Source organism: Lissotriton helveticus, chromosome 4_1 (assembly GCF_964261635.1).
Source record: "Lissotriton helveticus chromosome 4_1, aLisHel1.1, whole genome shotgun sequence".
NCBI classification, from domain to species: domain Eukaryota; kingdom Metazoa; phylum Chordata; class Amphibia; order Caudata; family Salamandridae; genus Lissotriton; species Lissotriton helveticus.
In genome coordinates this window covers 487,472,338-487,500,313 of record NC_136063.1, presented here as the reverse complement: position 1 = coordinate 487,500,313, position 27,976 = coordinate 487,472,338, and the positions used below count along the sequence as shown (strand labels likewise).

The 27,976-nt window shown below is 41.3% G+C and overlaps 1 protein-coding gene across 1 annotated transcript in view; it reads left to right on the top strand.

Annotated features, from left to right (window-relative positions):
* CPNE3 (copine 3) overlaps nucleotides 1-27,976 on the top strand; it is a 493,182-nt gene that overhangs the window by 372,304 nt on the left and 92,902 nt on the right. The window contains exons 11-12 of the mRNA XM_078687070.1: nucleotides 7,659-7,792; nucleotides 12,146-12,200. Of these exons, the coding sequence (XP_078543196.1) occupies nucleotides 7,659-7,792; nucleotides 12,146-12,200 (189 nt within the window). The remainder of the gene's footprint in view (nucleotides 1-7,658; nucleotides 7,793-12,145; nucleotides 12,201-27,976) is intronic.

Below are 27,976 nucleotides of genomic sequence, written 5' to 3'. Positions count from 1 at the left end.
ATGTCGGAGGAATGTCTCTGGGCCGATCTGCAGTTTAATAGGATGCATTTGAGTTTGGGAGAGAGAAGGGTGGACGAGCTTTCTAGTGTGAGGGGAACTTTTCTGAGGTTGTTAGGGACGGAGCCTCTGTTGTTGAGTGTTGGGAGCCTTAGAGGCTTTGTAAGAATTGTGGGTATGGGGATGTGTGAGTTGGAAAAGTCTTTTACCGGACCTGGGCCATAAGAGCGCAGGAGAGAGCATAGGTCGCGGTCCGACAAGGGGTTGAGAACACGACGGGGGCGGCGGGAATTATTGCGAACGGGGATAGTAGTCCATTGATGGTGTCGTCGGGGGCGAGGGTATGTAGGGAGGGTGCGTCGTTTGTAGGGTAGTGGGATGGTGGGAGGTAGACTGGGCTGTGAGGAGAGAAGGTCTTTGATTGTGTGGATGTCTTTTTTGATTTGTAAGATTTCCTCTTTGACTTGTTGGAGGGTGGATAAAGTCAGGTCAGGAGGGACATTGGGGAGGGCGTTGGTGGAGAGAGCCGTTGGTGAGTGGTTGAGTAGTGTGCTGGGGAGCAGGCAGGGTATCAGGGGGGGGGGGTATACTAGCGTTGTTGCGGGGTTCCGCGGTGCTACTGAGTGGGATGGTATTCACGGTGTGACCGTGTTTGTGGGCGAGGGGTGTGGGTGATGTAGGTGAGACAGGCGGTGGGTGGGAATCATAGGTAGTGACTTCAGTGGGAGACGGTGCCGGTGAGTAGAAGAGTGAGTGAAGGCTGAGGACAGTGGGGGAGACCGGAGGGTAGTGAGGGCTGAGAATAGGAGGTGGGAGAGCGGGGGATGCTAAGGTAAGGGAGGAGGTATGTTCAGTATCTTTTGTTGGGAGGGGGATAGAGTTGTGAGTGGGAGTGGGGAGGGAGCAGGGAAGGGAGAGGTGTCTGCCGCGGGGGGGATGGGTGGATAAACTCCGAGTGATGGTGTGTGCAGATGTAGGCGTGTTGTGAGTGGGAGTTGTTGTGTCAGGTGTGAGAGACTCGTGGGTGGGAGTAGGGAGGGAGATGTGGAGGGGGAGGTGTCTGTCATGGGGGGGATGGAAGGGGGGGGTGGATAAACTTTGGGCGGTGGCTTGTTCAGATGGTGGTGTGTTGTGGGCGGGGGATGTTCTGTCCGGGGGGGGAGGGATGGAGGGGGAATGGGTGGGGATAAGAAGGGTCATGTTAGAGGGGCTGCTAGTATGTGCGGTGGCGTTATTTGTGACTGTCCAAGGGGAGTGGTGGGCGTTAGCAGCAGGTGGGCCATTTACTGGGGTGTTAGGGGTAGAGGTGTAGTAGGTGGTGGCTGCGACGTCAGGGGTGGAAGTGCTGGCGGAGTTCTGAGTGGGGGTCCGCCGCTTGGAGAGGTGCTCTTTGAACTTGGGGAACAGGTTGTCTAGTAGTTCCAGATTCTTGTCCGTGGATTGGATTAGGACAATCCCGGTATTGTATATAGTAATGGTAGACCTGCCAGGGAAGAGGTGGGAAGGTGTGATGGTGAGAGTTAGGCCATGAGCTGTTTTCCTGGTGGTGGAGACTGTGAGTAGGGATAGGAAAGTTTTTCTCCATTGGGCTCTGCGTGAGGTGTGGAAGATAATGTCAGTGTTCAGGGCTCCATTGCCCGGTGAGAAGTAAGTGTCGGCAAAGGGTGTTTCAGGGTGCGCCCTCAAGAAGTTGTGTTTAAAACGTTTAGTGGCATTTTTGGAGAGCGGAATGGAGGGGTAGTTAATTCTAAACGTGTGCTTGCCGTTAAGCTCCATATTAGAGAGGTTGTGGTGTTAGGAGTAGGAGATAGGACGATAGTACAAGCTGTCAGCCGCTAGTTACAGGGCCAAGGAAGACACTAGTGAGTGTCGCTAGTGATAGCCTATAATATAAATAATATATTGGAATAAAAATAAAATACCTATGCAGGTAGTAAAATACCTGAATCGAAAGTGACAGTAGTGAGAATAAAAATAAAATACCTATGCAGGTAGTAAAATACCTGAATCGAAAGTGACAGTAGTGAGTGGTGGGTTAAATTATTAGTAGTTTAGTGTGGTCATCAGTAGGGTGTGTACGAGTTCATGCAGATAGTTGATGGGATTAGTGAATGAACTAGAGGAGATTATGTATTGCTAGGTTTCAGGGTAGGACTTCCAAAGGAGGACATGTTGTTATCTTTGAGCTGAGGTGTTGGCAATTCACAGAAATACAATCTAGAAATTAATTCCAATATGCAAATCACTTAAAGTAGGCTGCACCCAGAGAGAGGAAGCACACATAGGATATGGTGATAGTATGTGGTGATAGGAAGTAAGGTGAGGGTCATTCAAAGAAAATAGAGAAGTGACAATAAAAGATTTTACGTCAATGCAGGATTTTAGGAACATAAGAGTAAACATTTGAGGCCCGCAGGATGCAAACCTGTAGTAAGAAACATCCTTATTTCTATGTGAGATAGTGCTTTATTAGGTACTTTTTGACAGGCCCTCGAATCAGATGAACATTCTCCCCACTGCCAGGCTACTGGTAGAGCACGGCTTCGGCATGGACAGCTCATCAGCTAAGGGGTCGGAAGCGTGAAGTAATGGCCGGACACATACATAGGGAGATATTGAGAGCTTTAGGCTGCACTAGAATGAATCAGTTGACATGATAAATGCAATGCGAGGGAATATACGGGGGAAGAAATTCAAACACTGAATGTAATCATCAAAAAAAGGAATTTCTCAAAATGCTGGAGCATGTGTCTTCTGATGTTAAAGTTTGATTCCCAGCATTTATTATAAATGTAATGGCGCTGCATTTTAGATGGTCCAAGAGGAACCCCAGAACCACGTGCAAGGGCATCTCAAAGTGGTAGAAAGGCCCAATACAAATATTGACTTGACCTACAGACTGAGGAGTTAATTTAGAGCTGAAAATTAAGTAAACTGTGCCGGAGCTCTTGGAGATGGTCATTCGCCTTAAGAGCCCCGTCGCTCCGCAGCAGAAGTGGAGAAGTGTGGCTCAATGGTTAGAGCGACAGACCCTGATGCAGAGGTCTAGCCCGTGACCAGGGTTCAATTCCCCACCTCGGCGGGTCTTGGGCTCAAAAATTCCACGGACCTGATAATTCTCGCCTCGGTGCCTATTCCAATCATGGAGTCCCACTTTGCAACTCTGGGCAATAGCTTGCTTAATCTCCATAACGGCCCCCACAAGGCTAAGGATGCCTGGCCTCCACCTTGGGGGTGCCCAGGAGTGAACACCTCACAGGGAAAGCCAGGATGGGTTCCACAGCGGTATTCGTACAAGCGCCTTGGGACCCTTGCGGGTGAGTAGTGCGCTATACAAGTATCAATTTACAATTTACAAGTGCTCCGAGCGGGACTCGAGGTCTCGACAGAGGTGTTGTCATTTCCGGAACTGCAAACAGGGCACTTGAGCAGTATCCGGACGCAGCTGCGTTCTTGAACCCCTGTGGGCTGTATCTCAAGTGCTGCGCCCCCCTAGTCTGTGAATGGCCCCTCTCTTGTGGTGTTATCTCTCGCCGCCTCTCCTTTCTATATACAGCTTGGGTGCGTTTTTCTGTCTGTCCTACTGCCACTAACGCAGGACAGATAAGTGGACGCTCCAAGGGCTGAGGGTGGGAAGGCAGCGTGGGCCCAGCAGTCATAGGTTGGTCGTCTGGCTTCTAACATTAGATTAGATAAAAATGAATCTATAGTATTTATAGCTCCTCCTTATTATCGTAGCGGTTAGGGAATGTTTCACGTGACCTAAAAATAACTAGATATAAATCTTTTTTTAAAACTGCCAATCACACTTCTTGTCCGACCAGTGGGCCCTTATGCAAACGCACACGTGTTTCTTTCCCGAAGAGAGTGCGTTGCAGACAGGAACAGCACTTTACACCTGGCACGTGCAAGTGGCTTGCTTTACAAGTGCAAGCATTAAGCAAGACACAAAAGATGAAAAATACCGTCCGAATTTGATTCACACGTGTGCAATTTTATCTCAGTATGACGTAATGTTATGCAGGTGTAAATCTACTAACCGGTACAAGCGCTGGGTCATTCTGGGCGAGGATGTTTGGGCATTCACAAACTTATCATGCAACCATTTGATTCCCCGTCCTGTAAACATATTTAATCCGGTCATTGGCAACAATTAAGCAGATTTAAGAGTGGTAATAGCAAAGAACACACTCAAATCTGGTGGGTGTGTAAGGGGAGGTGTTTATCGACACTTCCCATGGCTAGAAAAGTAGCAGAAAAAAAGCGCCATTACACTCAGTACCTAATGCTTTCAGGACCGTATTTGCAGAGACAAAATTAAGTAATCGCAAAACGTTTTCAAGACTACTTACAGAAGCAGCGTGGCACCGGTGGCTTACCAACTTGTGGTGGAGGCTGGCGTGCTCGAGGGCTGCCAGTGCCAGTGGGGTGTGTGTGGCAGCTTTCCCTCCACCCATGCCTCTTTCTGACTAACCTCCGTGGACCGCTTCTCTCTCCTGCCGCCTCCTCGCCAGTCTGAAGAAAGCAGACCACGAGGAGAAATGGAGGCGTCGCATCCGGGTGCGGCATGACGTGAGCCAGGTGTAGCCAATCCAGGCGCTGGGGGGGCACATTTGCTGCTCGCCCTGTCGCCCCTTACAAACCCGGGCTACAGCAGGCAGAGAAGTCCCCGCAGGGTCCCACTGGGGTACTGTAGTGCGCATGCTTGCAAAAGTTGGAACCCAACTCGCACTTGCGCACTACGGTCTGTCTACTGCAGCCTGAGTGTACTGTCACTCAAGCTGCAGCAGGCCACCACCCCCCTTGCGCATTCCGAAATCTCCGGGTGTGTCCCGGCGGCTGACTCACAATCCTTACAATAAATTACTCTGTACTAGTACAGAGTAATTTATTGAATGGATTGCGTTGGCGGCCGCGATGCGGGTCCATGTGGCTGGTGGGGCTACGCCCCTACGCCCCAATGGACGCACCGCGGCTGCCTTACCATCGCTAAATTTTGGTTTAAGAATCATTTATTTTGAAATGAGGATGTTATGACATCTACTGAAGTCTCTTGCCTTTGCTTCTCTGCCTTGGCCCTTGTCATTTACCCTCCCACTTCATTGTCTAGTCCATATCTTTGCAAGTCTCCATTTTTGCACACATTTCCCTTGGCCACCTGGTTAGTTTTTTGTCGCTTGAATTCCAGGCCCATCTTCCTCCTGCCCCTCCTTGTTCGAGCCTCTTCTGGTGTTTGGCTTTCTCTTTGTGTGATCCTTTTACTTTCAGTATTTTTTCTTTTATGTCTTTACTCCCACATGGCATCTTTCCCTTCATCTTCTTCCCGTCTTCATATCTCCTTGCCTTTTCTCCCTTACACTCTGATCACGCTCTCCGTTTCATCCTCTTCCTTCTACCCTGGAGAGAGGGGTATTGGGTGCAAGGCTTGGGGAAAGACCACCTCCTTTTTCGACTGTATGCTGTACTTGACCAAAAGACGAGACTAGCCGCAGGGCATGATCAAAGGCATTTAAGCAGCCATTGAGACTGGGCTGGCACCACACTACACCCAATGCCCACTGTAAAAAAAACAGATTCTTTGTGCAGCGGGTTCCTATTTTTGCCAGTATAGCATAAAAAAAAGAATATTGACAATCTTGTCAAAGGAAAGTTATTGTTTACTCATATGAGAAGAGAAAAACAAAGCATCAATTTAAATTGAACATTTTGATTACAATGTAAACCCAAAAGAACTGAAGTTCACCATTTATGCTGAGCGGTACAGCCTTTACTCCTCCCTCTAAACCTTGCAAAGCAGTGATATTTCCTTGTAATGACTGCCTATTTATTTATTTATATATTTATTTATTTTGTGTTTTATAGAGCGCGAACTAGAACCGCAAGGGTATCAGAGCGCTTAACAGGATTGACAAGTGGTATACAAAAGAACTTAGGAGGGGCGGATACGTTAGGGATAAAATAGATGGACACTTTTTACAAGAAACAAGCGGTCTCAGATTCCAGGGTTATACATTTGGGATAAAAACAGGTATATACATTTTACATGAAACAAGCGGTGCCGGGTGGATATCATCTGGAAAAAACATGGCGAGGCCATAATAGGAGGTAGAATAAAGTCGCTGAGGTAACTGTAATGCAAGAGTTAGGAGAGGAATTTGCCCATTAGGAAGGTTTTGGCCTCCTTTTTGAAGCGCGCCAAAAACGGGATTCTTCTAATGGCGGGCTGGAGTGGATTTCAAATTCTTGGTGCAGCACCAGAGAAGGCCAAATTGTATGGGGTTTTTTCCGCAAGCATGCTGGTTGGAGCAAGAGGTCTCTGGCGGACCGGGAGTTTCTGGCTCCTCCGGATATCACGAGTTTCTGAGCGAGAAATGCAGGGGAATTGGATTATAAAGCCTTGTGAGTGAAGCCTGTATTCTGTTGTGTGCCTAGATGCTGGCGTTCCCTCTGTCGTCTCAAAAAATATAACTAGACAGTTTTTGAGTAAGATCCGCACTGCAGAAGTATATGTTACATACCTGTAACACACATCTTGGCACCCTTTGTTTCTTTACATACACCATCTCTGCCTCTTTAAGAGGAAAATTATGTTGGTTTCTCAAAGTGTGACAGAGCAGTAAATGTCTAATGATAGCCTTGCTGAGAAGAGAATTCTAGTGTTCCTCTGGATCCCATCAGGGTCTCCTTACAGTGGGCCTACTGATGGCTCCTGTGAGTTATTTTTTTTAATGTGTTTGACCTTGAGTCACCGAGTAGGTGAAGAATATATGCATGAAGTAACATTAAAGACTAGACCAAGCTGGTGAACCAGTTTTACAGCCGTCCGGGGCTGACCGCAGATGTGCCAACTTGACCCTAGCTGTTTGTCTGCTACCCTGGTAAGAATGGCTTAAGTGATGTAAAATTATTGATCAGCAGGCCCCTGGTCCAGTATGTGGTGCTCTGCCTCTGTTCGCTAGCCTAGTTGAAGAAACACATTCATGCCTCTAATCTAACATCTCCATCCTTCGAGGTTATTGGAGATTGAAAGCAACATATAAAGACCAGGTGGGCAAAATAAACCTGATTTGGACTCCGGAGAAGAGTGCTGCATGGGCTATATATCTAAATGTGAATGTGCTATTTGACCCTCCATCTCTGGAAACACATGAATGCCTCTGCTCCATCGTCGCTACCCTTAGAGAATATTAGAGATCACAGAATAGGAAACAAACCAGATTTGGGATCCAGTGAAAGTTACAGTATATATTATATTTACATGTGAACGATTGATGGACCTGTAAATAAATACATATTAATAAAATAATTAAATAAATATTGTCCTAGGTGTGCACTACAGCAACGCGGCTCTGCCATTTACATCAGCCTCTTTTAGTGCTGACTAAAATACTCATTTGCCATAAGCAAATTCGCTCTTTTGATGCATACGAATGACTGAGTCTGCTGCAATTCTGTGAATGGCCCCTCCTAGCATTGTGACAAATATTCACCTGCAGTGTGGGCATGTGCTACCCCTTTGATTAATCAAGGTTCACAGGCGCATTTAGATAATCTTTTTTATTTTTATATTTTGTTTACTAGTCCATTTTCAAATCTAGCCATTAACAAATCAGTGCGTATCTTCTGTTTTTTGTTGGTGAATTATTTGTTCCTTCTAACAGGTTGGGGTAGACTTTACTGGCTCAAATGGAGACCCGCGATCACCAGATTCTCTGCATTACATCAGTCCCAATGGAGTGAATCAGTACCTAACAGCGATCTGGTCTGTCGGGATGGTCATTCAAGATTACGATACGTATGTCTACTTCTCTTCTTCATTTGATTTGAAATGATTCATTTATAAAGGGCTCTGCTAACTAGTCACATTAAAGGATTCGGATGTGTACGTTTTTACATTTAAAAAAATTGGCCCTGGTTAGGTCTGCAAGAAAGTGACTTAAAATTACATATGCAAGATGCTAAGTAGGAAAACAAAGTGGTGCTAGTATTTGGTCGAAAAATTCTCACTGCTAAAAGGACCACAAGATTGGCAAAGTGAAGCAATGTGCAGGCAGTTTGCTGTCTGCTTTGTAGAAAAAGCCAGATAAATTCTATGGTGGTAGCTGTGGTTAATATAGTGAAGTTTCGAAGGTAGAGGTAGGGTCGTAGTATCTGCGAACCAGATATGTTTAAGAGCCCTATTCAGCTGTAATTGTAAATTGTGTAGACCTTAGTAAGGCCCTAATAAAATGTATTCCATTAGCTGTGATGAAAACAAATAGTTGTTGCATTTAATTTTTTTAATGTAGGATGATCTCAACATGATTCAAAGAGGGTAAAAGCTGGCTGTCAGACACATCCGTACCCAGCTATGGAGCTAATGTAAGCTTGGGATCAAACTTCAGCCTAAGATGGGATCTGGTTGCAAAACGATGGGGATGGGAGCGGATGGAGGTGCAATCCAAACCGGAAGAGTCTCGTCAAAAAACATTGTTTTTAGTTTTGCTTGAGCTTAGCTTCCGAGAGTTAGAGTTCTTACATTAACCAATAGGAGAGTTGCATTGCTGAAAGTGGAGTTTGGGTCCTATTCATTGGGTCTTCTGATAGTCTTTCTAATAGTCTGTTTTCAGTGTCTTTCTTTCATCACCTCTCTGAACTGTGGCCCACTGGCTGGCTACTTTTGTCTAAGATGTGGACTCCGCTCTGGAAACCAAAGACAATGCAGCCCGCTTTGTAGGCTCAAAACTTGCATAGGGAGGAGTAGTAACATAAATATCAACGAGAAGTGTTTAAGTTTCATTGGCAGATGGAAACTGTCTTAAGGTCTGTATACCAGTAAGACGAGAAGAAAGCTAAGGTTAAGATAATCGATGAAAAGAGTCAAAGCACTGCATAGGTTTGAAAATAAAATGGATAGAGAAATTGGGAAGAAAGGTGATAGATAAGTGATAAAGCTCTTCCCTCATGTAAAAAGAATAGTATTATTGACACTGTTTTTTAAGGAATTAACATCACTGCAATTTCGCCTTTCTGTAGCTCAGAAAATTTGTTAAAATTACCATTCTTAATGGTGTTCATTTTATCTACCTGTGAAGGACTTGGGGTTGAATTAGCCTGACGTGCTTTACCGTCTGCGTGCTACCATTGTATATCAGGGTGCTAGTCAATATGCCCGTGTAATGCTATCAGGTTGTTGCTTCTTCCTGATCTTCTGTCATCTCTCTTTACAAAGTAGGAAACTGTTTAAGCTATTATTATTTTCAAATTCCCCATACCTCTGGCTTGCTTCATCCATCATTCTGCTCGGGAGAGTTGGGGGTATTTCTATATCTGTGCTTCTCAAATGTATTAAACCTATTAGAACAACAATCCCATTTTTAGAATGGCAAACTTTCTCGTCCCACCTAGCTAAACGGACATGAGAAGGGGCGATTTTTTAAATGTAATATTAAACTTGTTCTTCAAAATGCTCATAATTCCCAACATAAAATACTCTACTTTTTGTGTGTTCCTCTGTAACAGTAGGTAGTAACTGTCACAATGTTGACCACGCCTTTCGATATGTCTTCATATGACTGTGGTCAAGATGTTGATCTGCTCATAAAGGTAGCGGATGGTGCACTGGAGCTGGAACACGTTTTAGAGTGGGGTGCTGGCCTGTGGCATCTGTTCACTAAACTCGCAAGGCCTCTGAAAAATATTAGTGTTAATACGATTGATTTTAGCAGATTCGAAAAAAGCCTTTCAGCAGAAGAGTATGGGGATACAGTCTCATGTCTATTTTCGTTTTAAGACAAAGCCCTATGGTATATTTTGGACTCCATAAATAAATATTCCAGGTTTCTATATCACAAACACTGTTTAAGGTATGGGTACTCACAAATACTTTCCCTGGGGTCAAACCGTTTGGTTGGTGGTGTGGCAGAGGGCCGCATTGACGCCAGAAGGGGGCTGGGGGGTTAAGTTTGGTGTAGGCGACATGACACATGTACAACTTAACTACAGTCTGACTCTCACAATGTGGAACCAGAAAACCTGGGATCAATTCTGGCTTTTTTTTTGCAGAGTTTTATATAGCGCGAACTAGACCCGAACTGAATCAGGTATCAGAGCGCTTTACATAGCACCAGTTACGTTACATGAGGACACGCATTCATTTTAGGCACGGGGAGATTAAGTGATTTGCCCAGCATCACAGGAGGTGTTTTGGCGTCGTTACCGAGACTCGAACCCAGATCCCGAGGTCGAGCGCCCTAGCCATTAGGCCAACTCCTCTCCCCCACTTGACAAAACTGTGTGATTGTAGACATTTTTTTTATTTTACTTTCCCTGCATTATTACATATAAGAGGGCCTTGAAATGCATGGCATCAGGACATGCATCGAACAAAACCTTCTCGTGTGTTTTATTTAATTAACTATAATATTCATGTATACTAGCAACTCTGGTCACCCAAAGGGTGCACATAACAACTGACTTGCCTCTTAGTTTACTATTGGTATTGTTTCCAGCATGGGGGAGGGGAGCATGAATGTTTCTAAATTTATGTTTGAAAACTATCACTTTTAAATAAAAATACTTCTCAGTGCATTGATATAATCTGATACTAAGGTGAAACGATCCTGCATGTTAATTAACTGAATTTTGAAGAGCCTGCTGCAAGATGTCTTTATAAATTGAGGTGTTCCTAAAGTTAAGCAGTGGACACCCTAGTTACTCCCACTCTGTAATCTTTAAATAAATGCTTCCCTATTTATTTAACATATTTGTAAAGTTAGTGCTATGTCGAGTAAACAGCAGCCCAATTCTGCTGTTGACCAGAGGGCTGCACATAAAGGTTAGGAGGGCCGCATGCGGCTTCGCTGGGCTGTACTTTTAGTATTACTGGTCTAAGGGCAGTGGAGCGCTCTACATGAGCACCAGATTACATTATATTAGGCCCTATTCATTTTATTTTAAGCACAGGAGAAGAAAGTGATTTGCCTAGGCCTCCACTGGGACTCTAACTTTGTTCCCCGGATTCAAAGTCAAAGCTCTAGCTGTTAGGCTACATCCATATTTCTCAATTTATGTGTGACAGTCTTATACAAGTGGACTGATTGTGTATGATCACCTATAATAACATAATATGTATTTGTAAAGCACACATTCGCCCAAGGGTATCTTGGCGCTCAATAACATGCTTATTGTTACCCAACTCAATGGAACTCATTTTATTGACCTCATTAGGATGAAAGACTGAGTGGACCCACTATGATTTGAAGCAGTGATCATGAGGTCGAACAAAGGCCCCTACAGTGGATGCGTTAGTCCATTAAGCCAGCAGACCCGCCTAGATTGTGTGCATTCTCTGTTGTAATGGCATTCTGAAGTACAAAAAGCTGAAAAAACTACTGGAAAGTTCAACTTGAGTCTTGCTTTGGAATTCTTGCAAGGATTTCTTTTAAAACTGGATTTAGTCATAATATTGTGTTCAGCAGGCGAGTGGTAAAGCTGTAGCATGTAGCTTATGGTCCGTTTAGGAGCACACTGCCACAAATATAATGCTAAAGCATTGTGCAGTAGCGCACTGTCATTTACAGACAGCACAGCTTCCATTGAAATGGCCATTAACTTTGCGCAGACACATTTTTATTGATAAAACTATAAATCACACAAATGATAATGTGTGAAAATCGGGGTTCAGTGAATATTTATCATGCACATAAACCACAAGTATCTTGATGTGTTTTCATCCTATTAAAATCTGTGTCCGTCAATCATTTTTGCTTTCCTAAGTGCTGATCTATTCTGAAATGTGGCGGTTTATTTACGGTTATCTAAATGTTGTTGTGTGTTACAAAAATGTACATCCTACGGCCTTTACTTTCTATACCCCAGCATGTTTGTCATATAGTTCATTTTAAAAGCTCCTCTAGTTTTGCAGTCAGGGAAAGAAAAGTAAACACCAATTCCCATGTTAAGCCGCAATTTATCAGGAGACATAGTCTGACATTTGACCTCTGTCTGAAGCACAGGAAATGCGACAAGATAAATACAAACTGATAAATACCAACGGTAAAGTCATCTTTATTTATTGCTCTTTCACGGCCTATCAGAAATTGGGCGATGGGCTACAGTTTGGGAAACGCTGGTCTATATAATTAAATTATCTTTTCATTTATTTCAGGGACAAGATGTTCCCAGCGTTTGGATTTGGTGCTCAAGTACCACCTTCATGGCAGGTAAAGAATCTCCCACCTCCCCTATGCCCCTCATTTTTACATCAAATTCTCTCATAAAATGGTTCTTGATGACTCATGCCACCTCTGATTAATTTCTACTTCCTCAAACTACTCATACCCCCTTACAATATATCTCGCATATACCCAAACCAATGTTCAGACCTATGACAGTTTCAATGTAACTGCTACCCCATTTTATGACATTTGCTCATAAGAACTCAGTTTGTTGATTTGCTATTATCCTATGTGCTCATTCCTCAACTTTTTCTGCACCCTCTTCTTTACACCTCATCATAAACATAATGTCCATTCAGGGAAGTTGTTTACCCTGGCTAGGGAAAGGAGCAGCCACAGGTCACCACCCATGTCTGTGTCTTACAAGGCCCTCTCCCTCTACTTTACTCCCACATAAATCATTTTGCAGCGTGAATCTTTCTTGATTCACTGTGCTGTGCATTATTCTGCCATCTAGTGGTTGGGTCCGTAATTGTAGTCTTTTTTTTTTTTTTTTCTTGACCCAGGTGGGCGTCGACATACCACCATTTGGTGTCCTTCGTGATGTTGACGCGCTTCCTCCGGAACCTCCCACCTTTGGTCGCCATCTTCAGATTCTTTTTTCCGCTGTTGGCTCTGCATCGTTACCGAGGAGTTCCAGAGATTTGGAGAGAGAATCGACGAAAATAGCAAAGAATCCATGAAAATCACTGATTTCAACTGACACTCGTCTTTTCTACCCTCGTCCATGTAGACTGGATGTGGTGGTGTTGAACGTGAAGGCTGCCACTTTCTATACACTCGTCCTGCAGTTAGCTGAGGTTTGTGGTGAGAGAGGAGAATTTTCAGTTCTCTGTGCTCCCCTTCGAGTTTTCCCAAAAGTGATTGCCATGGTGAGAGCACACCATTGTCAACAATCTCCATTCTACGGTGAGCCTCCTGTCATCCTTGGGGTTCATTATCATCGTGTTAACGTCAAACCTTACTCCTTCTCATATGCTCTTCTTCATCAGAGCCAATCTGGACATGGTTCAGTTTGGTGCCTTTCTCTGGCAGAAAAGAGTCCATGACATTCGGACTATGATCCCATTCTTTTAGTCTCGGTCCTGGATTTCAATGAGGTACACTCTGAGGCTGTTGAGACGGATGGCCTCCTGCATCCTGCTAGTCAAGCACGCCAGGGGGCACGTGGGCTTTGCAGTGGGATCTGAATTCTCAGTGGGACCACTATCAAGGGGACCTCTACGACCACATTCAGGGCAGACAAGCTCAGCCGTTGGTGCCTAGCAGATCACAAATGACAGTTACATCCAGAGATGGTGCACGTTTTCTTTCACAAATGGGGAAAATCTTGGCTCAGTTTGTTTGCCACCGCTGAGAACACACAATGCAAGCTGTTCTGTGGGATTGAGTTTCCAAGGCATTGCTCACACGGAGATTTGTTCCGCCTCGAGTGGGACTTGAGATTTGAATGCCTCTCCACTGATATCTCTCCTGTCCTGAGTTCTCAAGAAGATAGGATTGAGCATCTGTCCTTTGCTTAGGCTGCCCCTCTGGGAAGATCTGCTGTCATAGGATACGGGCAGGGTTCTGCATCCGGGCCTTCGCAATCTCCACCTTCGTGCTTGGAGATTCAACTGCGACAGCTGAACACCTCGACCTTCCTCCAGAAGTGGTTGATGTCATCTTAACAGCCAGGCATCCCTCGACAAAAACTGTGTCTGCCTGTTAGGACAGATTTATAGCTTGGTGCGGTGTTTCACACACAGACCTCTTTCAGGCAAAATTATCTGATGTTTTGTTATTTGTTTTGTCCCTGGTCCGGCAAGGCTTTGCTTTGGGCACCGCTAAAGGGTACATTTTGGCTCTTTCGGCTTTTTTACAGTTGGCAGATCAGCGCTCAATGCTGACAGCCCCATTTGTTATGCAGATTTTGGAAGGTTTGTAAAAATTGTCTGCTCCCTCTTCTTTTGTCATTCCCCAGTGAGACATTCACCAAGAGAACGCTGACCTTTTGCATAAATCACACCAAAGAACACTAGGTGTACAATCTGCTCTTTTTGGGATTTGCTGGAGAGAAAAATAGGCAAGGCTGTGCAAAGGGAACCATCTCCCACTGTATCATGCTCTGCATTAAGCTCTGCTACGCATTGGCTAAAAAGCAACCTCCATAAGGACTGCCTGCCGGATTTTTGATAGGGACTATATCTAGCCTCCTACCCCCCCTACTGCGATTGGACTCTATCCATTGATAGGAACCCAAGTCTAGGAATCTGCAAACTGGTCACATCAATTTGCTTTTGATGCTCTGCATCTGGGGGAGGGCGGGCACATATTGGTGCGCAGAGGTACTGCTGAAAAGTCTGGATCCAGTCTGATGTCTGGGGAATATACAAAGACAAAAGGTCAGGAATCTGCAGCTATATAGTCTCTCAAAGTTATCTATTTTGATCATCACATAGTGCTGAACCTGTGTGAGCCGTTCTCCACCTGTTATCACTAGTCGTACTTTTTTATTCCACATGCAAACCCGAATGCCATCTTCTCATGATCCCTACTCTGGCTTTCTTCCCTCTTCTGCTCCGTCTTTTTATTTTTTGAGTTCTTATTTCATATTTTGGAGCACTACCACTAATGTAACACATGATGCAATCATGATGTCACTGGTATTGAGTATAATAAAAAACAAAAGCTGCATGCTGTAAGTTATATGCTGCACTTGCTTTGTGTTTTTGTTTTTTTGCAGAAGGGCTGTTGCTATATATATATATATATATATATATATATATATATATATTATTACCTACTGGCGGTCGCCAGTAGGTATATATAGTTAGGATTTTTTCTCTATGGGTTTTTTGAAAATTCTATGTCTAATAACTTTGGCGTTTGTGGACGGAATTGGCTGAAATTTTCAGCAAAATGGAACATTTTGTTTCTGAGCAGCCACTGGAAATTTGGGGGGAGTTGGTCCAGGGGGGGCCGAGAAAAAAGGGGGGTCCCAAAACGTGTTTTTAACATTGAGTTTTCCATAGGGCGGTTAGCCTCACTTTTAGCCCGAACGGCTGAATGGATTTGCACGAAACTTGGCAAAATTGTAGGGACTGGTAGCCCGATGTGCCTTTTGTAGGTCTCAATATATGTGCTGCAGTGGATTTTGAGAAAATAACGTTCAAAAAAAGATATATATCTGTAAGCGCGGACCAGGCAGCGCCCCGGTACGCGTACTTGACGCGTAACGGAACTTCGCGTAGCGAAGTTGATTGGCTCTCCGGTGTCTGTCAACATTCTAAACAGTCCGGAGCGGCCGCCATCTTGTCTCTCGGTAGGATCGAGTGACAAGAGGAGGACAAAACAAAGGGGGAAATGACCATAAGGGGGCATAGTAGATCCTCCCTGACCCCCTAGGTTTGATGTGGAGGCTTTAAAGGGGCCCCGCTAAGCAAAAAAAAAAAAATTTTTTTGTTTTTTTTCGTGGTTAGCGCCCGGTACGCGAACCGGGAAGCGTTCTGGGGAGCGTATCACAATGAAAAATGAATGATAGACTTTTCAAATGCTGTATGTTAATTGATTGTTGGTTTTGTTGATTATTTTTTTTATTTTTTTTTTAAGCTTTTTTTATTGTGTTTCATAATTTATTAAACTTTCTAACATTTCATTGTCAGAAATTTCATAATAATCATGGAATATAGATTGTAGTCTCTGAGGTTGTAAAATGTCCTCATTTGCAAGGAGGTTATCTACTGCTTGTACACATTGCAGTAGTTCTTGGTCCCAAGTTTCATCCATAAATTCAATCTCATTTGGATCAATGATTTCTGTGTTGGACTCTGGAAGGACAATTTCAAATGAAATGTTTTGTTCACTTTCCATTTTTCCTGAAATTTGCATAAAAAAAATATATATTAGTAGAGGTAGGGCACTGTTGGGATTAATTTTAGATAGGCAGTTTTTAACAGAGAATTTATCTTTGGGCAGTGTATAGTATCAGAGTGGAAGTAGGAATATAAAAAAGTGTATCTAAATTTATAAGTACTACAGAGGGATAGTATATAACTAACAGAAAAAGTTTGCCATATTAACTTAAAGTGCACAATATACTTCAGTTTTAAAAATAACAACTTACCTTTAAAAAGAAGTTGAAGTTATTAATGAAAATCCTATTGAAATGTACACCAGGAAGTAGTAGTCAAAATGGCTGTGTTTCCTTCTCTTCCTTTATATATATTCGGGTACATAACCAATCAAATGTGAGGTAAAAAAAGTAGAAAATGAAAGTAACATTTTAATTGGTTGTCAATTCCAACATTTCAGATGTGTTTTGTGAAGTAATTTACCTCACGGTATTTAGAGAGGTCTACAGGCTAAATGGCTAAATGGAATTCCAATCAAATTTGTGAAAATGGTAGGGATTGGTATGTAGTATGAGCTAATCTATATTTGGTGAAATTGTCTCCAGTGGCTTTTCTGTGAACTACTTTCCCACCTTTTTTTCCCAGGGAGCGACCCGGTACGCGAACCGTTGAGCGCCCCGGTTCGCGTACCTTAAGCGTTCCGGGAGTCCACCATTTTGTTTCGGTCGAATTAAGATACAAGATGGAGGGCAAATAATGTTCAGAATGGGTAGAAGGGGGCACGGTAGACTTATCTTGACCCCCTAGGTTTTCTGAGGGTGGCTGAGGAGGTTTATATGTGCGAAAAAAAAACATTTTTTTAAAAAATTTCGCGAGGTTAGCTCCCGGTACGCGTACCGGGTAGCGCCCCAGGGAGTGTACTTTGTTGAAAATTAGTGAAAAAAGTTAGAGTAAAATAATAATTGTGAGTGATTAGATGTAGGGTAGCTCTGAGAAGAGCTTTTGGGTTTATGGTACATTTTGGTACTTATAAGTAGGTACCAATGCACATTTTTAAATTCAGAGTGAAAACTCTGTTGCCCTCATCTGAGAAGTGAACTCCATCTCCTCTGTAGATATCTTGCATGTAGTAACGCAAGTTATTGTTGTACAGGGAGCCCATTCCATGGTCTCTCATGTAAGCTGAAACAGATTTGTTTACATGCTTCCTCGACTTCTCAATTTGTGGACAAAATTGGTTTGACCACCTCCATTTCTGTCTTTGGCATATATTTGAATATACCAAGGCAGTCTGAGGAAAAAGTGCCATTAATTGCTCAAAGGTGTCCTTTAAAAGCATTTCCAGACCTACACCAGTCAAAGTGCCCAAGTCATTACCTCCACAGTGCACAATTAACAGGTCAGGTTTTGGCAAATGCATAAAGGTTTTCACCAATGGTATCAATTGGTGACATTTTAATCCTCTGTGGCCAAACCACTTAATTTCCACATCTTGTAAATTGAGGTTAGGTAAATTCCTGCTTTCAACGTACCTTTGAGCCCAGTGAATATAACTATGACCAACAATCCAGACAGAAAACATGGTGAGAGAAGGTTCTGCTGCAGTCAGATGAAGTGTGGCAATGAAATGGCAGTTGAAAAAATGTGAGTTTGAAATGAAAAAAACTGTGGAGTTTCTGTGTTCATGAAGTAGTAACAGTGATTGGTGGATTTTGATTGATGAAAACAGAAAGTTAGGGTGTACAGATGTGTTGTTTGAAAGATGTATTTTGAGTGGTCAATAAAAAATCATTAAATGAAAGAAAGCACTGGATATGCAGGTGCACTGAGAGTTCAGAGTTCAATTGCAACATTGTTGTGTGAATTTGCAAACACCAGAGTTTCTCCAAGAGGTGGTTGCTATGGAAAATAGGCAGAAAGGGCAGAGGGGGAAGGGTTTTCATTTGAAAAAAAGTGAGGGAAGAGTTTTGATTGGGTGACATGAGAAATATGTGTGAAGAATTACACCATTTCTGTGCTTTTGATAGCTGCAGACTCTGGAGTGCATACCTTTTGCTCTGCTGAAGACAAATTGGTGTGTTTCTTAGACTGTTTTCAAACTCAAAGTATTTGCTAAGGTGAGAAAATATTTCTTTACTTTAGATAGAGAATAGTGTGCTTTAAGGAGAAAATTATGATTTATGTGGCGCAAATTGCTTGTAAATATGCTCTCACATGTGCATGGAAAATTTAGATTTTGAATGTTTGTGTTACATAGCCATGTTAAAAGTGACGCAACCATGCTGGAAAGCCAATCAAAAAATGATTTCATGTGTTTTAATGACATTTTAAGTCATTTTCTGATGTGCAGTGTTTAGAAATTATGATTTGAAAATCGTTTTTGTGGAAAAGGAATTGTTTTTAAATTCATGACAAGGATATAATGGTGTATGGTTCTTTATAAGGCAATTGACTGTCCTTGATGTTATTTTTCTCATTTTAGTGTAAGACCTTTCTCTGTGGCGCAAATTGCTTGTAAATATGCTCTTACATGTGCATGAAAATTTTAATTATCAATGTTTGTGTTACATAGCCATGATAAAAGTGAACCAACCATGCAGGAAAGCCAATCAAAAAACGCTTTCATGTGTTTCAATGACATTTTAAGTCATTTTCTCATGTGCAGTTTTTTGAAATTATGATTTGAAAATCGTTTTTGGGAAAAAGGAATTGTTTTTAAATTCATGAGAAGGACATAATGGTGTATGGTTCTTTATAAGGCAATTGACTGTCCCTGATGTTATTTTTCCCATTTTAATGTCAGACCTTTCTTTGTGGCGCAAATTGCTTGTAAATATGCTCCCACCTGTACATGGAAAATTTTGATTTTGAATGTTTATGTTACATAGCCATGTTAAAAGTGACCCTACCATGCAGGAAAGCCAATCAAAAAACGCTTTTATGTGTCTTAAGGACAATTTAAGTAATTTTCCCATGTGTAGTGTTTTGAAGTTATGATTTGAAAATCGTTTTTGAGGTAAAGGAATGTTGTTAAAATTTATGTTCGCCATATGCCCCCAAATTTCTTTTTCAGGGTTGCAGCAGGGTGTTCTTGAGACACCCCTGCACCTTTGGAATAAATTCCTAATTTGTGATGAGCAAATTGTTAATCGCAAATTGCACCTTCATTTATATGAGCCTCCTAGCCCATGGAAATGAATGGGTAATTTGCAATTAGCAATTTTCTCAAACAAATTTGGAATGGTAAAGAATCGCTATTTATTCCTTAAAATTCGCTTTTTTGGAAATGCAAAATAGTTATATGATACATATGGCGGTTGATGTCTAACAAGATAAGAAGCTTATGGATACATTTATGATGACTGGTGCAATGAAGTAGAAATCACTTACTTCATTGGTAGGCCTTTACAATAAATTATCTCCTCTGTATTCTTCATCAAGCGTAACTTTAATCTGCAATCCTGAGTAGGCCTCACCTTAAACAAACCTCTGGATAGGCCACATCTTATTGTCATCCTGATTTAATCATTTATAATGCTAGGGACAGATTTATGATAGGTGTATACCTCTTTTGTGCCACTTAGAAAACATTGTCCATGGGGAAATGACTTAAAATGTCATTAAGACACATGAATGTTTTTTTTTAAAACGTTTGCAATTTTTTTGGGTCACTTTCAACATGGCTATGTGTCTGAAACAGTCAAAATCTAAATTTGCAATGCACAGGTGGGAGCATATTTACAAGGAATGTGCTTCATGGGGAAAGGTCTTATAATGTAATATGGGAAAAATGACATCAGAGACACTGAAATGCCTTATAGAGAAGCATACACCATTATGTCCTTGTCATAAATTTGCAAACCATTACTTTTCCCCAATTTTTTGTGATTTGTGATTCCTTAAATGCAATGTATCAAAAAAAAATATGTAAAAAATGATATTAAGGATTTGGAAACTACCACCAACTTCTAGTTTGTGATAATTTGCGAATTCTTTTCAAAAAGCATTTTTTTTTTAAAAAAAAAAAAGGTCCCATATGACGCCCATACATGCCATTAGGGCATGTAGGTGTGCCATGTGCTCCCAAATTTCTTTTTCAGGGGTGCAGCAGGGTGTTCTTGAGATACCCCTGCACGCTTGAAAAAAATCCTATTTTGTGATGAGCTAATTGCTAATCACAACTTGCAACATTAATTCTTATGAGCCTCCTAGCCTATGGAAATGAATGGGTAATTTGCAATTAGCAATTTGCTCATTGCAAATTAGGAATAGTAAAGAATCGCTATTTATTCCTTAAAATTTGCTATTTATAATATGTAAAATATTTTGATGATACATATGGCAGTTCATCTGTAACAAGATAAGAAGCTTAGGGATAGATTTATGATGAGTGGCGCATCACCAGGGATGTGACAGTCATCCTGCGCCACTGTTCCGCCACCCATGTTGTGCTGCATTTACAATGCGGCGCAGCATGGGGCAAAAACGGCACAGATGCGTGACGCATCTGTGCCGTAAAGTAAAGAGGAGAATGTTGAAATTGAGCAAGAAGTAGAGGGTCATTTGGAAGATAGTGTACATGTTTCCAGTACAGATAATTTCCAGAGGGAAATTGCGACGTTTGACATGAAATCAAGTGAGAGGCCTAATTTCACTTGTGTGTGTTGTAGACGCACTTATTATAAGAATCAGACTAAGTTAGTGGATTTATATGCAAAAAGTGAAAGGGAAAATAATAGTGAATGGAAGGATTTTGCAACATACTTGATGGTAGAAAATTGTTTTGATTTGGGATTGGATCAACGTGTGTGTACTTATTGTTGTAACAAATTAAAACAAAACCAGTTGCCTGCTAGAGCAGTTCATAATAATCTGGAATTGGTTGAGATTCCTTCTGAATTGAAGGACTTAAATACTTATGAATCTATTTTGATTCAAAGTATCCATCCCTTTCAGGCTATTGTAAGAATGGAGCCAAAGACAGGGAAATTGCCTCCATCAGATTTACAGAGAGGATTAAAGGGAAGAGTTGTTTATTTGCCTCTAGATTTCAAGAAAAACATTAACACAATTGGAGTAGAAAAAGTGGAAGAGGAACCTCTGGTTATCTTAGTTAATGGGGTTCCGACAAAGAATAAGAAAATATGGCAAGATTTAGTAGATGTTAGGAAAGTTAAAAAGGCAACATTGTATTTGAAAAAAATAATAAATACTATAAGAATGTATATGTTGCAGAAGAGGAAGTAAGTGAGGAAGAGGATAGCGATTTGTGTGCTGGTCAAATTGAGAAAGTAGAACCCTCTACTAGTGAGGAAATATATGAACATTATAGTGTTCATCCTTTGCATTCAAAGGAAGTCATGGGGAATGCTATTGAGTTGTTTCAAATGAAACAAGCCAAAGGGAGTCCCATTAGTGTTTGGGAGGAAAGTTTGGAAGCTCGGTGTTTCCCACAGCTTTTTCCAACAGGTCAGGGAGGAAGATATGATGAGCGACCTCATCAAATTCCTGCTTCTGAATACCGGACTTTGCGATTGTATGCAGGAGATGCTAGGTTTCGACAATGCATTCCTTATTTGTTTCATCTCCTGTTTGAAAGCGATCTGTCTGGACTGTCATATGCAGTGAACCACATCTTGAAAAGTGGTATACACATGCAAAACATCTCGGCAAGTGATTTTATGGATAAAGTGAATGTCCAAGATAGTATTTTGGATTCTCACCTGATTAATCTCATGGCGTGTCAGCGTGGTACTAATGAGTACTGGTACCGTCGTCATGGTGATTTAAAATGTATGCTGAGGAACTTAGGTACTCCCACATGGTTCCTCACTCTGAGCTGTGCCGAGTATGGCTGGGAAGACTTACTTCAATTTCTACGAGAGGCAAATGCTAACGTAGAAAACATCGAATTCAAGACACCCGGAGAACTGTGCTCTTTGGATCCAGTCAATGTATGTAGGTACTTCAATCATAGATTTGAAGCTATGATGTCTTTCATCATGAATAAGAAGAATCCACCTCTTGGAGAGGTGTTGGATTTCTTCTGGAGAAAGGAGTACCAAGCAAGAGGTGCTCCTCATATACATATGTTGCTGTGGATCAAGGATGCACCTAAATTTGGAACGGATCCAGAAGACTCAGTGATGAGTTTCATCCAACAGTATTCTACGTGTGCTGTTCCAAACGCAAAGGAGAAGAAAAGCCTAAGAGAAAAAGTTCTGCGTTTCCAAAGCCATCGATGTGGAAAGTACTGCCGTCGTAAATTCCGAAACAAAGACAAGTTCTACACCAAATGTCGTTTCGGCTTTCCACGACCGGTGATTTCTAAAGGAAGAGTAAACAGTTTGATGTCTTCGCTGCGACATAATGTGATGAAGAAATCACCTAAAAACACTTACAATTTGAAGAGGAACGAAGAGTCCAAGTACATCAACGACTACAACCCGGTGATTTTGTCCATGTGGAATGCTAACATGGATATACAGTTTGTGGCTGATAACTGTATGGCTGTGGCTCGGTATGTGACGTCTTACATCACCAAAAAAGAGAAGACAGAATTGAAGGATATGTGGGAGGACATTTCCCATGAAAAGAGCCTCAGCAAGAAGTTGTACAGTTTCAGTCTGAAGATGTTGTCGCATCGAGAAATCGGAGCGTACGAATGTTCTGACCGGTTGTCTTCAGCAAGTCTCTATGCCAAGTCCAGGAGTATCGTTTGGGCGAGTCTTGGTCTTGCTGCAACGCGTAATCGAGTTCTCAAACCTGTGCGGGAAATTGAGTATTTGGCGGAAAAGGAGCCAAACAGTACCGACATTTTGAAGACAAACATGTTGGATACATATTATCCAAATCGAAGCAGTCACCTAGAGAATGTTTGTCTGTATGAGGTTCTGCAAAATTACATGTTCAAGAGGAACATCAAAGAAGATACTGAGAAAGGAGTGTATGCTGTAATAGGAAGTGAGGGATGTCTGGTCAAGCAAAGAAAATGCCACTTGATAAACCATCGAAAATTGAGTGGCGAATCTCCTGAAAAAAAGGAGTTTTTCTATTTAGCACTTTTGCAACTTTTCAAGCCTTGGCGTGCAGAAGAGGAACTGCTTGGAGATTTCCTCTGTTACGAAGACTCTTTCAATGCCGCCAAGGAGACCATAGAATGTCCTGCTTTTCCCAAATATGTAGAAATGTTGAATGCGGAAATTGAGCAGGAAGCAACGATTGCAGCCGAGATTGCCAGAGACAGTTCTCAGGACAGTCAGAGTTCTGCTTCATTGAGTCAGGATCCACTAGGAGGACCTCTTATTGAAAATGAAGCTGCCACTGCTATGAATGAGGTGGAAAGAGCCATGGCACATGCTCAAGAGGATGCGGTTAACTTAGAAGAGTTGGAAAGGCAACTCAACGTTGAGCAGAGGAAAATATATGACGAAGTTACCATGCAAATTGATCATGGATTAAGTCATGATAAGAAAGAGTGCTCATGTACGTCGTTGAAGCCTGTCCGACTGTACGTGAGTGGAGAAGCGGGAACTGGAAAAAGTTTCCTCATTAAAGCAATTTCATGCTATTTGCAGGAAAGGACAGAGTCATCGCTGTCTTGTGTTGTCACTGCTCCAACTGGACTGGCAGCACATAATATTAAAGGGATTACTTTACATCGTTTACTGATGCTGCCAGTGGAGCATGACAACAAATTAGAATATCACAAGCTATCTGGAGATGCTTGTTTTGAAGTTTCAAGAATCTTGAGGAAAATGAAACTTCTTATCATTGACGAAGTAAGCATGGTTTCCAATGTCATGCTTGCCTTTGTGCATTTGAGGATGCAAGAAGTTCTCAAAACAGAGTATGATGTGTTATTTGGTGGCAAACACATCATTGTTTTCGGAGATCTTCTGCAGCTGACACCAGTGAAAGGGCAACCTGTGTTCAAAATGCTCACGCATGAAGATACCAGGAAGTGCCTAGGCAGCATTGGCAACGTCAATATATGGTTAAACTTCAATTATGCTGAACTGCATGAAAATATGCGTCAGGCAAAGGATGAAGTTTACAAGACTATTCTACAAGATGTTAGAATTGGAAAAGTGACCGAGCATGGGAAAGAAGCTTTACATGCACGATTACTGTCAAATTTATATCCAGAACAAGATGTTGTGCCTGAGAATATTTTTCAGAAAATTACTGATAAGAAATCTGGAATATGTTTGATGCCAACTCTTGCAGAATGTGCCAAATTTAACAACAAAATGTTGCATTTAGAAAAGCAAGAGATTGTGAAAGTGGAAGCTATTGACAGAGTAGAGCATATGGGATCAACAATTATTTTGTCTGAGAATCTGAAAACAAAATTGGATTCATTAGAGAAGAGTATATCTAAAACTGCAGGTTTTGAAAAGACTCTGAATGTGTGCTTGAACTGCCGTATAATTTTAAGAAGGAATTTACATGTTGAAAGAGGTCTGGTAAATGGATCAATGGGTAATGTTGTTGATTTTGTGAAATACAGAAATAGAGATGGAATTGAATTTTTAAAAATTAAATTTGATGGCATTGAGGAAGTACAGCTAATTGCTCGTTGTTCTGCTAGATTTTTGCTTGTAAAAGACTTATATGTTCGCCGTAAGCAGTTCCCTGTTTGCTTGGCATATGCGGTGACAATTCATGAATCGCAAGGTTTAAGTGTAGACACTGCATTGGTGAATATTGGCAGTTCTGTGTTCAAGGAGGGTATGGCATATGTGGCATTGTCACGAGTTAGAACTTTATCGGGATTGTACTTGATTGAGTGTGATGTCAGAAACATTTGTGCAGATCTAGATTGTGTTAAGGAATACAATAGGTTAAGAAGAGAGTATGCGCCACATTTGCCTCAGTTTCCTTTGTTTGAGAAACGTCTGGTAGGCCGGAAACGAAGAAATGAGAACAATACTGGGGAGGTTGTAGCAAAAAGACAAAAAGTGAATGAACCTAAAATTACAAGCAGAAACAAAGAGGATTCTGTTGAAGATGTTGTTGGTTTTCAGTTTGAAAACAGTTCTGGTGTCAACTGCTATGCTAATGTAGTAATTAATGTTTTGTTTTCTCTAAAAAATGTAAAAGAAGAGATTGTGGTCAATTCTGATCAAAGATTTTGCAGTTTGTTAAATTCTGTGTTAGAGAAATGTACCACTGATAGAAGAAACATAGAAAGTGTGTCTGAAATTAGAAATCTGTTAGATAGATGTTCAGGCCAAACACAATTCTCTCAAAATATTCAGCAAGATTGTCAGGAGTTTTTAATGTATATGCTTGATGTATTACATGCTGAAGGTGTAGATGTAGATCAGCTGTTTGGGCTTTCTTATCAATGGCAGCATGACTGCGAGAACTGTATGGTATCAAGTACTACTAGTGTAGACTCAGAAAGATTTATATATTTAACTTTGCCAGACAGTAAATCAGTCTCCTTTAATAAGCTAGTAAAAGCTGCTAATCACAACATGGAGTGTAGCCAATGTAAATCTGAAATGATGTCCACATTATTTATACGAACATATGGCCAGTACGTCATTTTAATGTTCCAACGATGTAGGCCTGATGGAACAAAATTGACAACTTTAATAAAAAAATTTGTAGCTTCGCAGTTGTCAATATCAGGAAGGACTTTTGTAACTACAGCAATTATATATCATGACGGCCCTTCAATATCATCAGGACATTACACAGCTTATTTAAAGTCTAGAAATGGCTGGTCATTCTGCAATGATTCTGTTTTAATTTTCAAAAAAAAATTGCCGTATGACCTTAAAAACTCTTACCTGGTGTTTTTAAAACCAAAATTTTAGGAAAATAATCTCGGGATATGATCTGTGGAATTTCAAGAAGTTCTAATGGCTCCTACACAATTTGGCCTTGAGGATAAGTGTAGTTCAGAGACATAACTTCTAATCATAGGATTGGACATCATGGAGATGTATGTGCACTTTAAATGAGTTCAGAAAAACTGTTTCTTTTCATAAGCTAATTGAAGCAGCCAATCAAAACATGGAGTAGAGGGAATGTAAGTCTGCAATGCTGTCTACTGTTTTACATTGCTTTGTGATTAAAAGTGATGTAGAGAATTAAATAATTGTAGTACTCATAGAGGTAGTGTAAGTCTGCTTCATATTAAGCAGTATCAGTGTCATAGGAAATGTAGAACATGACTGAGCAAGAAGGGGAAGATATTACTATTCCAGGATTGTGAAAATGATCTTCAACATTTTAATTCTGAAAGTTGCGGAAATGCCAAATGATGGGATTGGCTTACAAGAAATCCAAGAGTTATAAATATCTCTGACTAGATTTGGCCTTGTGGAAAATAGTGGTAGAGAGCAAGAAGTCATTTATTGCATGTAACGTGTTTTTAAAAACGATGGAGGTTTTCTTTCAGAAAGTGGCGGGCTGAAAGTAATAACAGCACAAAAGAGTGTAAGCTGTTCATAGGACATCCTTGGACGTCATGGAAAGTAAGTTAACTTTAAGGAGTTCTGAATTTTAATTTCTGATGTTGTATGGGTTTTTTAAACACAATCATTTTGATTGTGTTTTTTTTTCCCCGCTGTTACATGATGAATACCTTCAAGTCACTGTTTTTAGTGAATTTTGATACATTCTGAGAACAGCAAAAATAAACCATTTAACATGTATAATTAATTCTGTACTGTTTGCATTTATGATGTATATGTAGAACTGTGTAGGAGGCATGGAGAAGGTGAGTTTTCTGTAAGTGTTAAATTTATTGTATGCAGTGCTGCACTTCTACGTATTCTTTCATATGCTGGACTACATCTGCACAATGAGATACCTAAGCAAAGGAAACACAAGTGATGTGATTGTGAAATGAGCAAAATAAATTGCACATATTTCAATTACATCACCTGTGTTTCCTATCATTACGAATCACATTGTGCAGATCAAGTTTAGGTCTGTCCAGGGAAACATAGGAGGTTTCTACTTTGTTGAAGAGTGCAGTGGACATGACTCACTTCATTAGTAGACTTTCACAGATATTATCTCCTCTGTACACTTCAACAAGTGTAAATCTCATCTTGAACTCTGAGTAGGCCTCACCTCAAACAAATCTCTGGATAGGAGACATGTTATTGGCATACTGAAGCGACACTTTTCTGAAACAAGAGCAATGCAAAAGATGCACCATGTTTTAAGATAGGCCTCACTTCATCTGCATCAAGATACTGTTAGTTTAAAATGTATATCTTTAGGATTGTGTAGAGGACCTGGAGAAGCAGAAGCTTCTGTCAGTGTCAAAGTTGTTGAAAAACTATTTGTCCTTCAATATTTTCCCTTGTCTTTTGTAATTTTTAAATACATATTTTAATTTTTTTCAAATGTTGGTTCTCTCTTTCACAGATTGAAAGTATAGAAATAAAATGTGATTAATTTAACGGCAATTACAAGGTAAATAGTTGTACTCTTTTCGTTACATTTCTATCACATTCACCTACTATTAGATCCACTGCTTCACTTCTTTAATCCTCAGTTTCCTGCCTTTGCTACTTTCCTCATTCCTTTCTCTATTACCTATTTACTCAACTCCTTCCACTCTTTTTCTCAGTCCCTCTGTTCTCATAGTTCCTCAGTCTTGTTCACTCACTCCATCTCTATTACTCTTAGTGTCTGTGAATTACTTTCCCAACTTTTTTTTTTTTGGACCGCTTCCCGGGAAGTTGCCCGGTTCGCAAACCAGCAGCGTTATGGCAGTCCACCATTTTGTGTTTCGGTCGAATCAAGATACAAGATGGAGGGCAAATAATGTTCAGAATGGGTAGAAGGGGGCACGGTAGATGTATCTTGACCCCCTTGGTTTTCTGAGGGTGGCTGAGGAGGACCATAGTTCTTCACTCTTGTTCACTCTCTCTGTTTCTATTAATGTCACTGTTT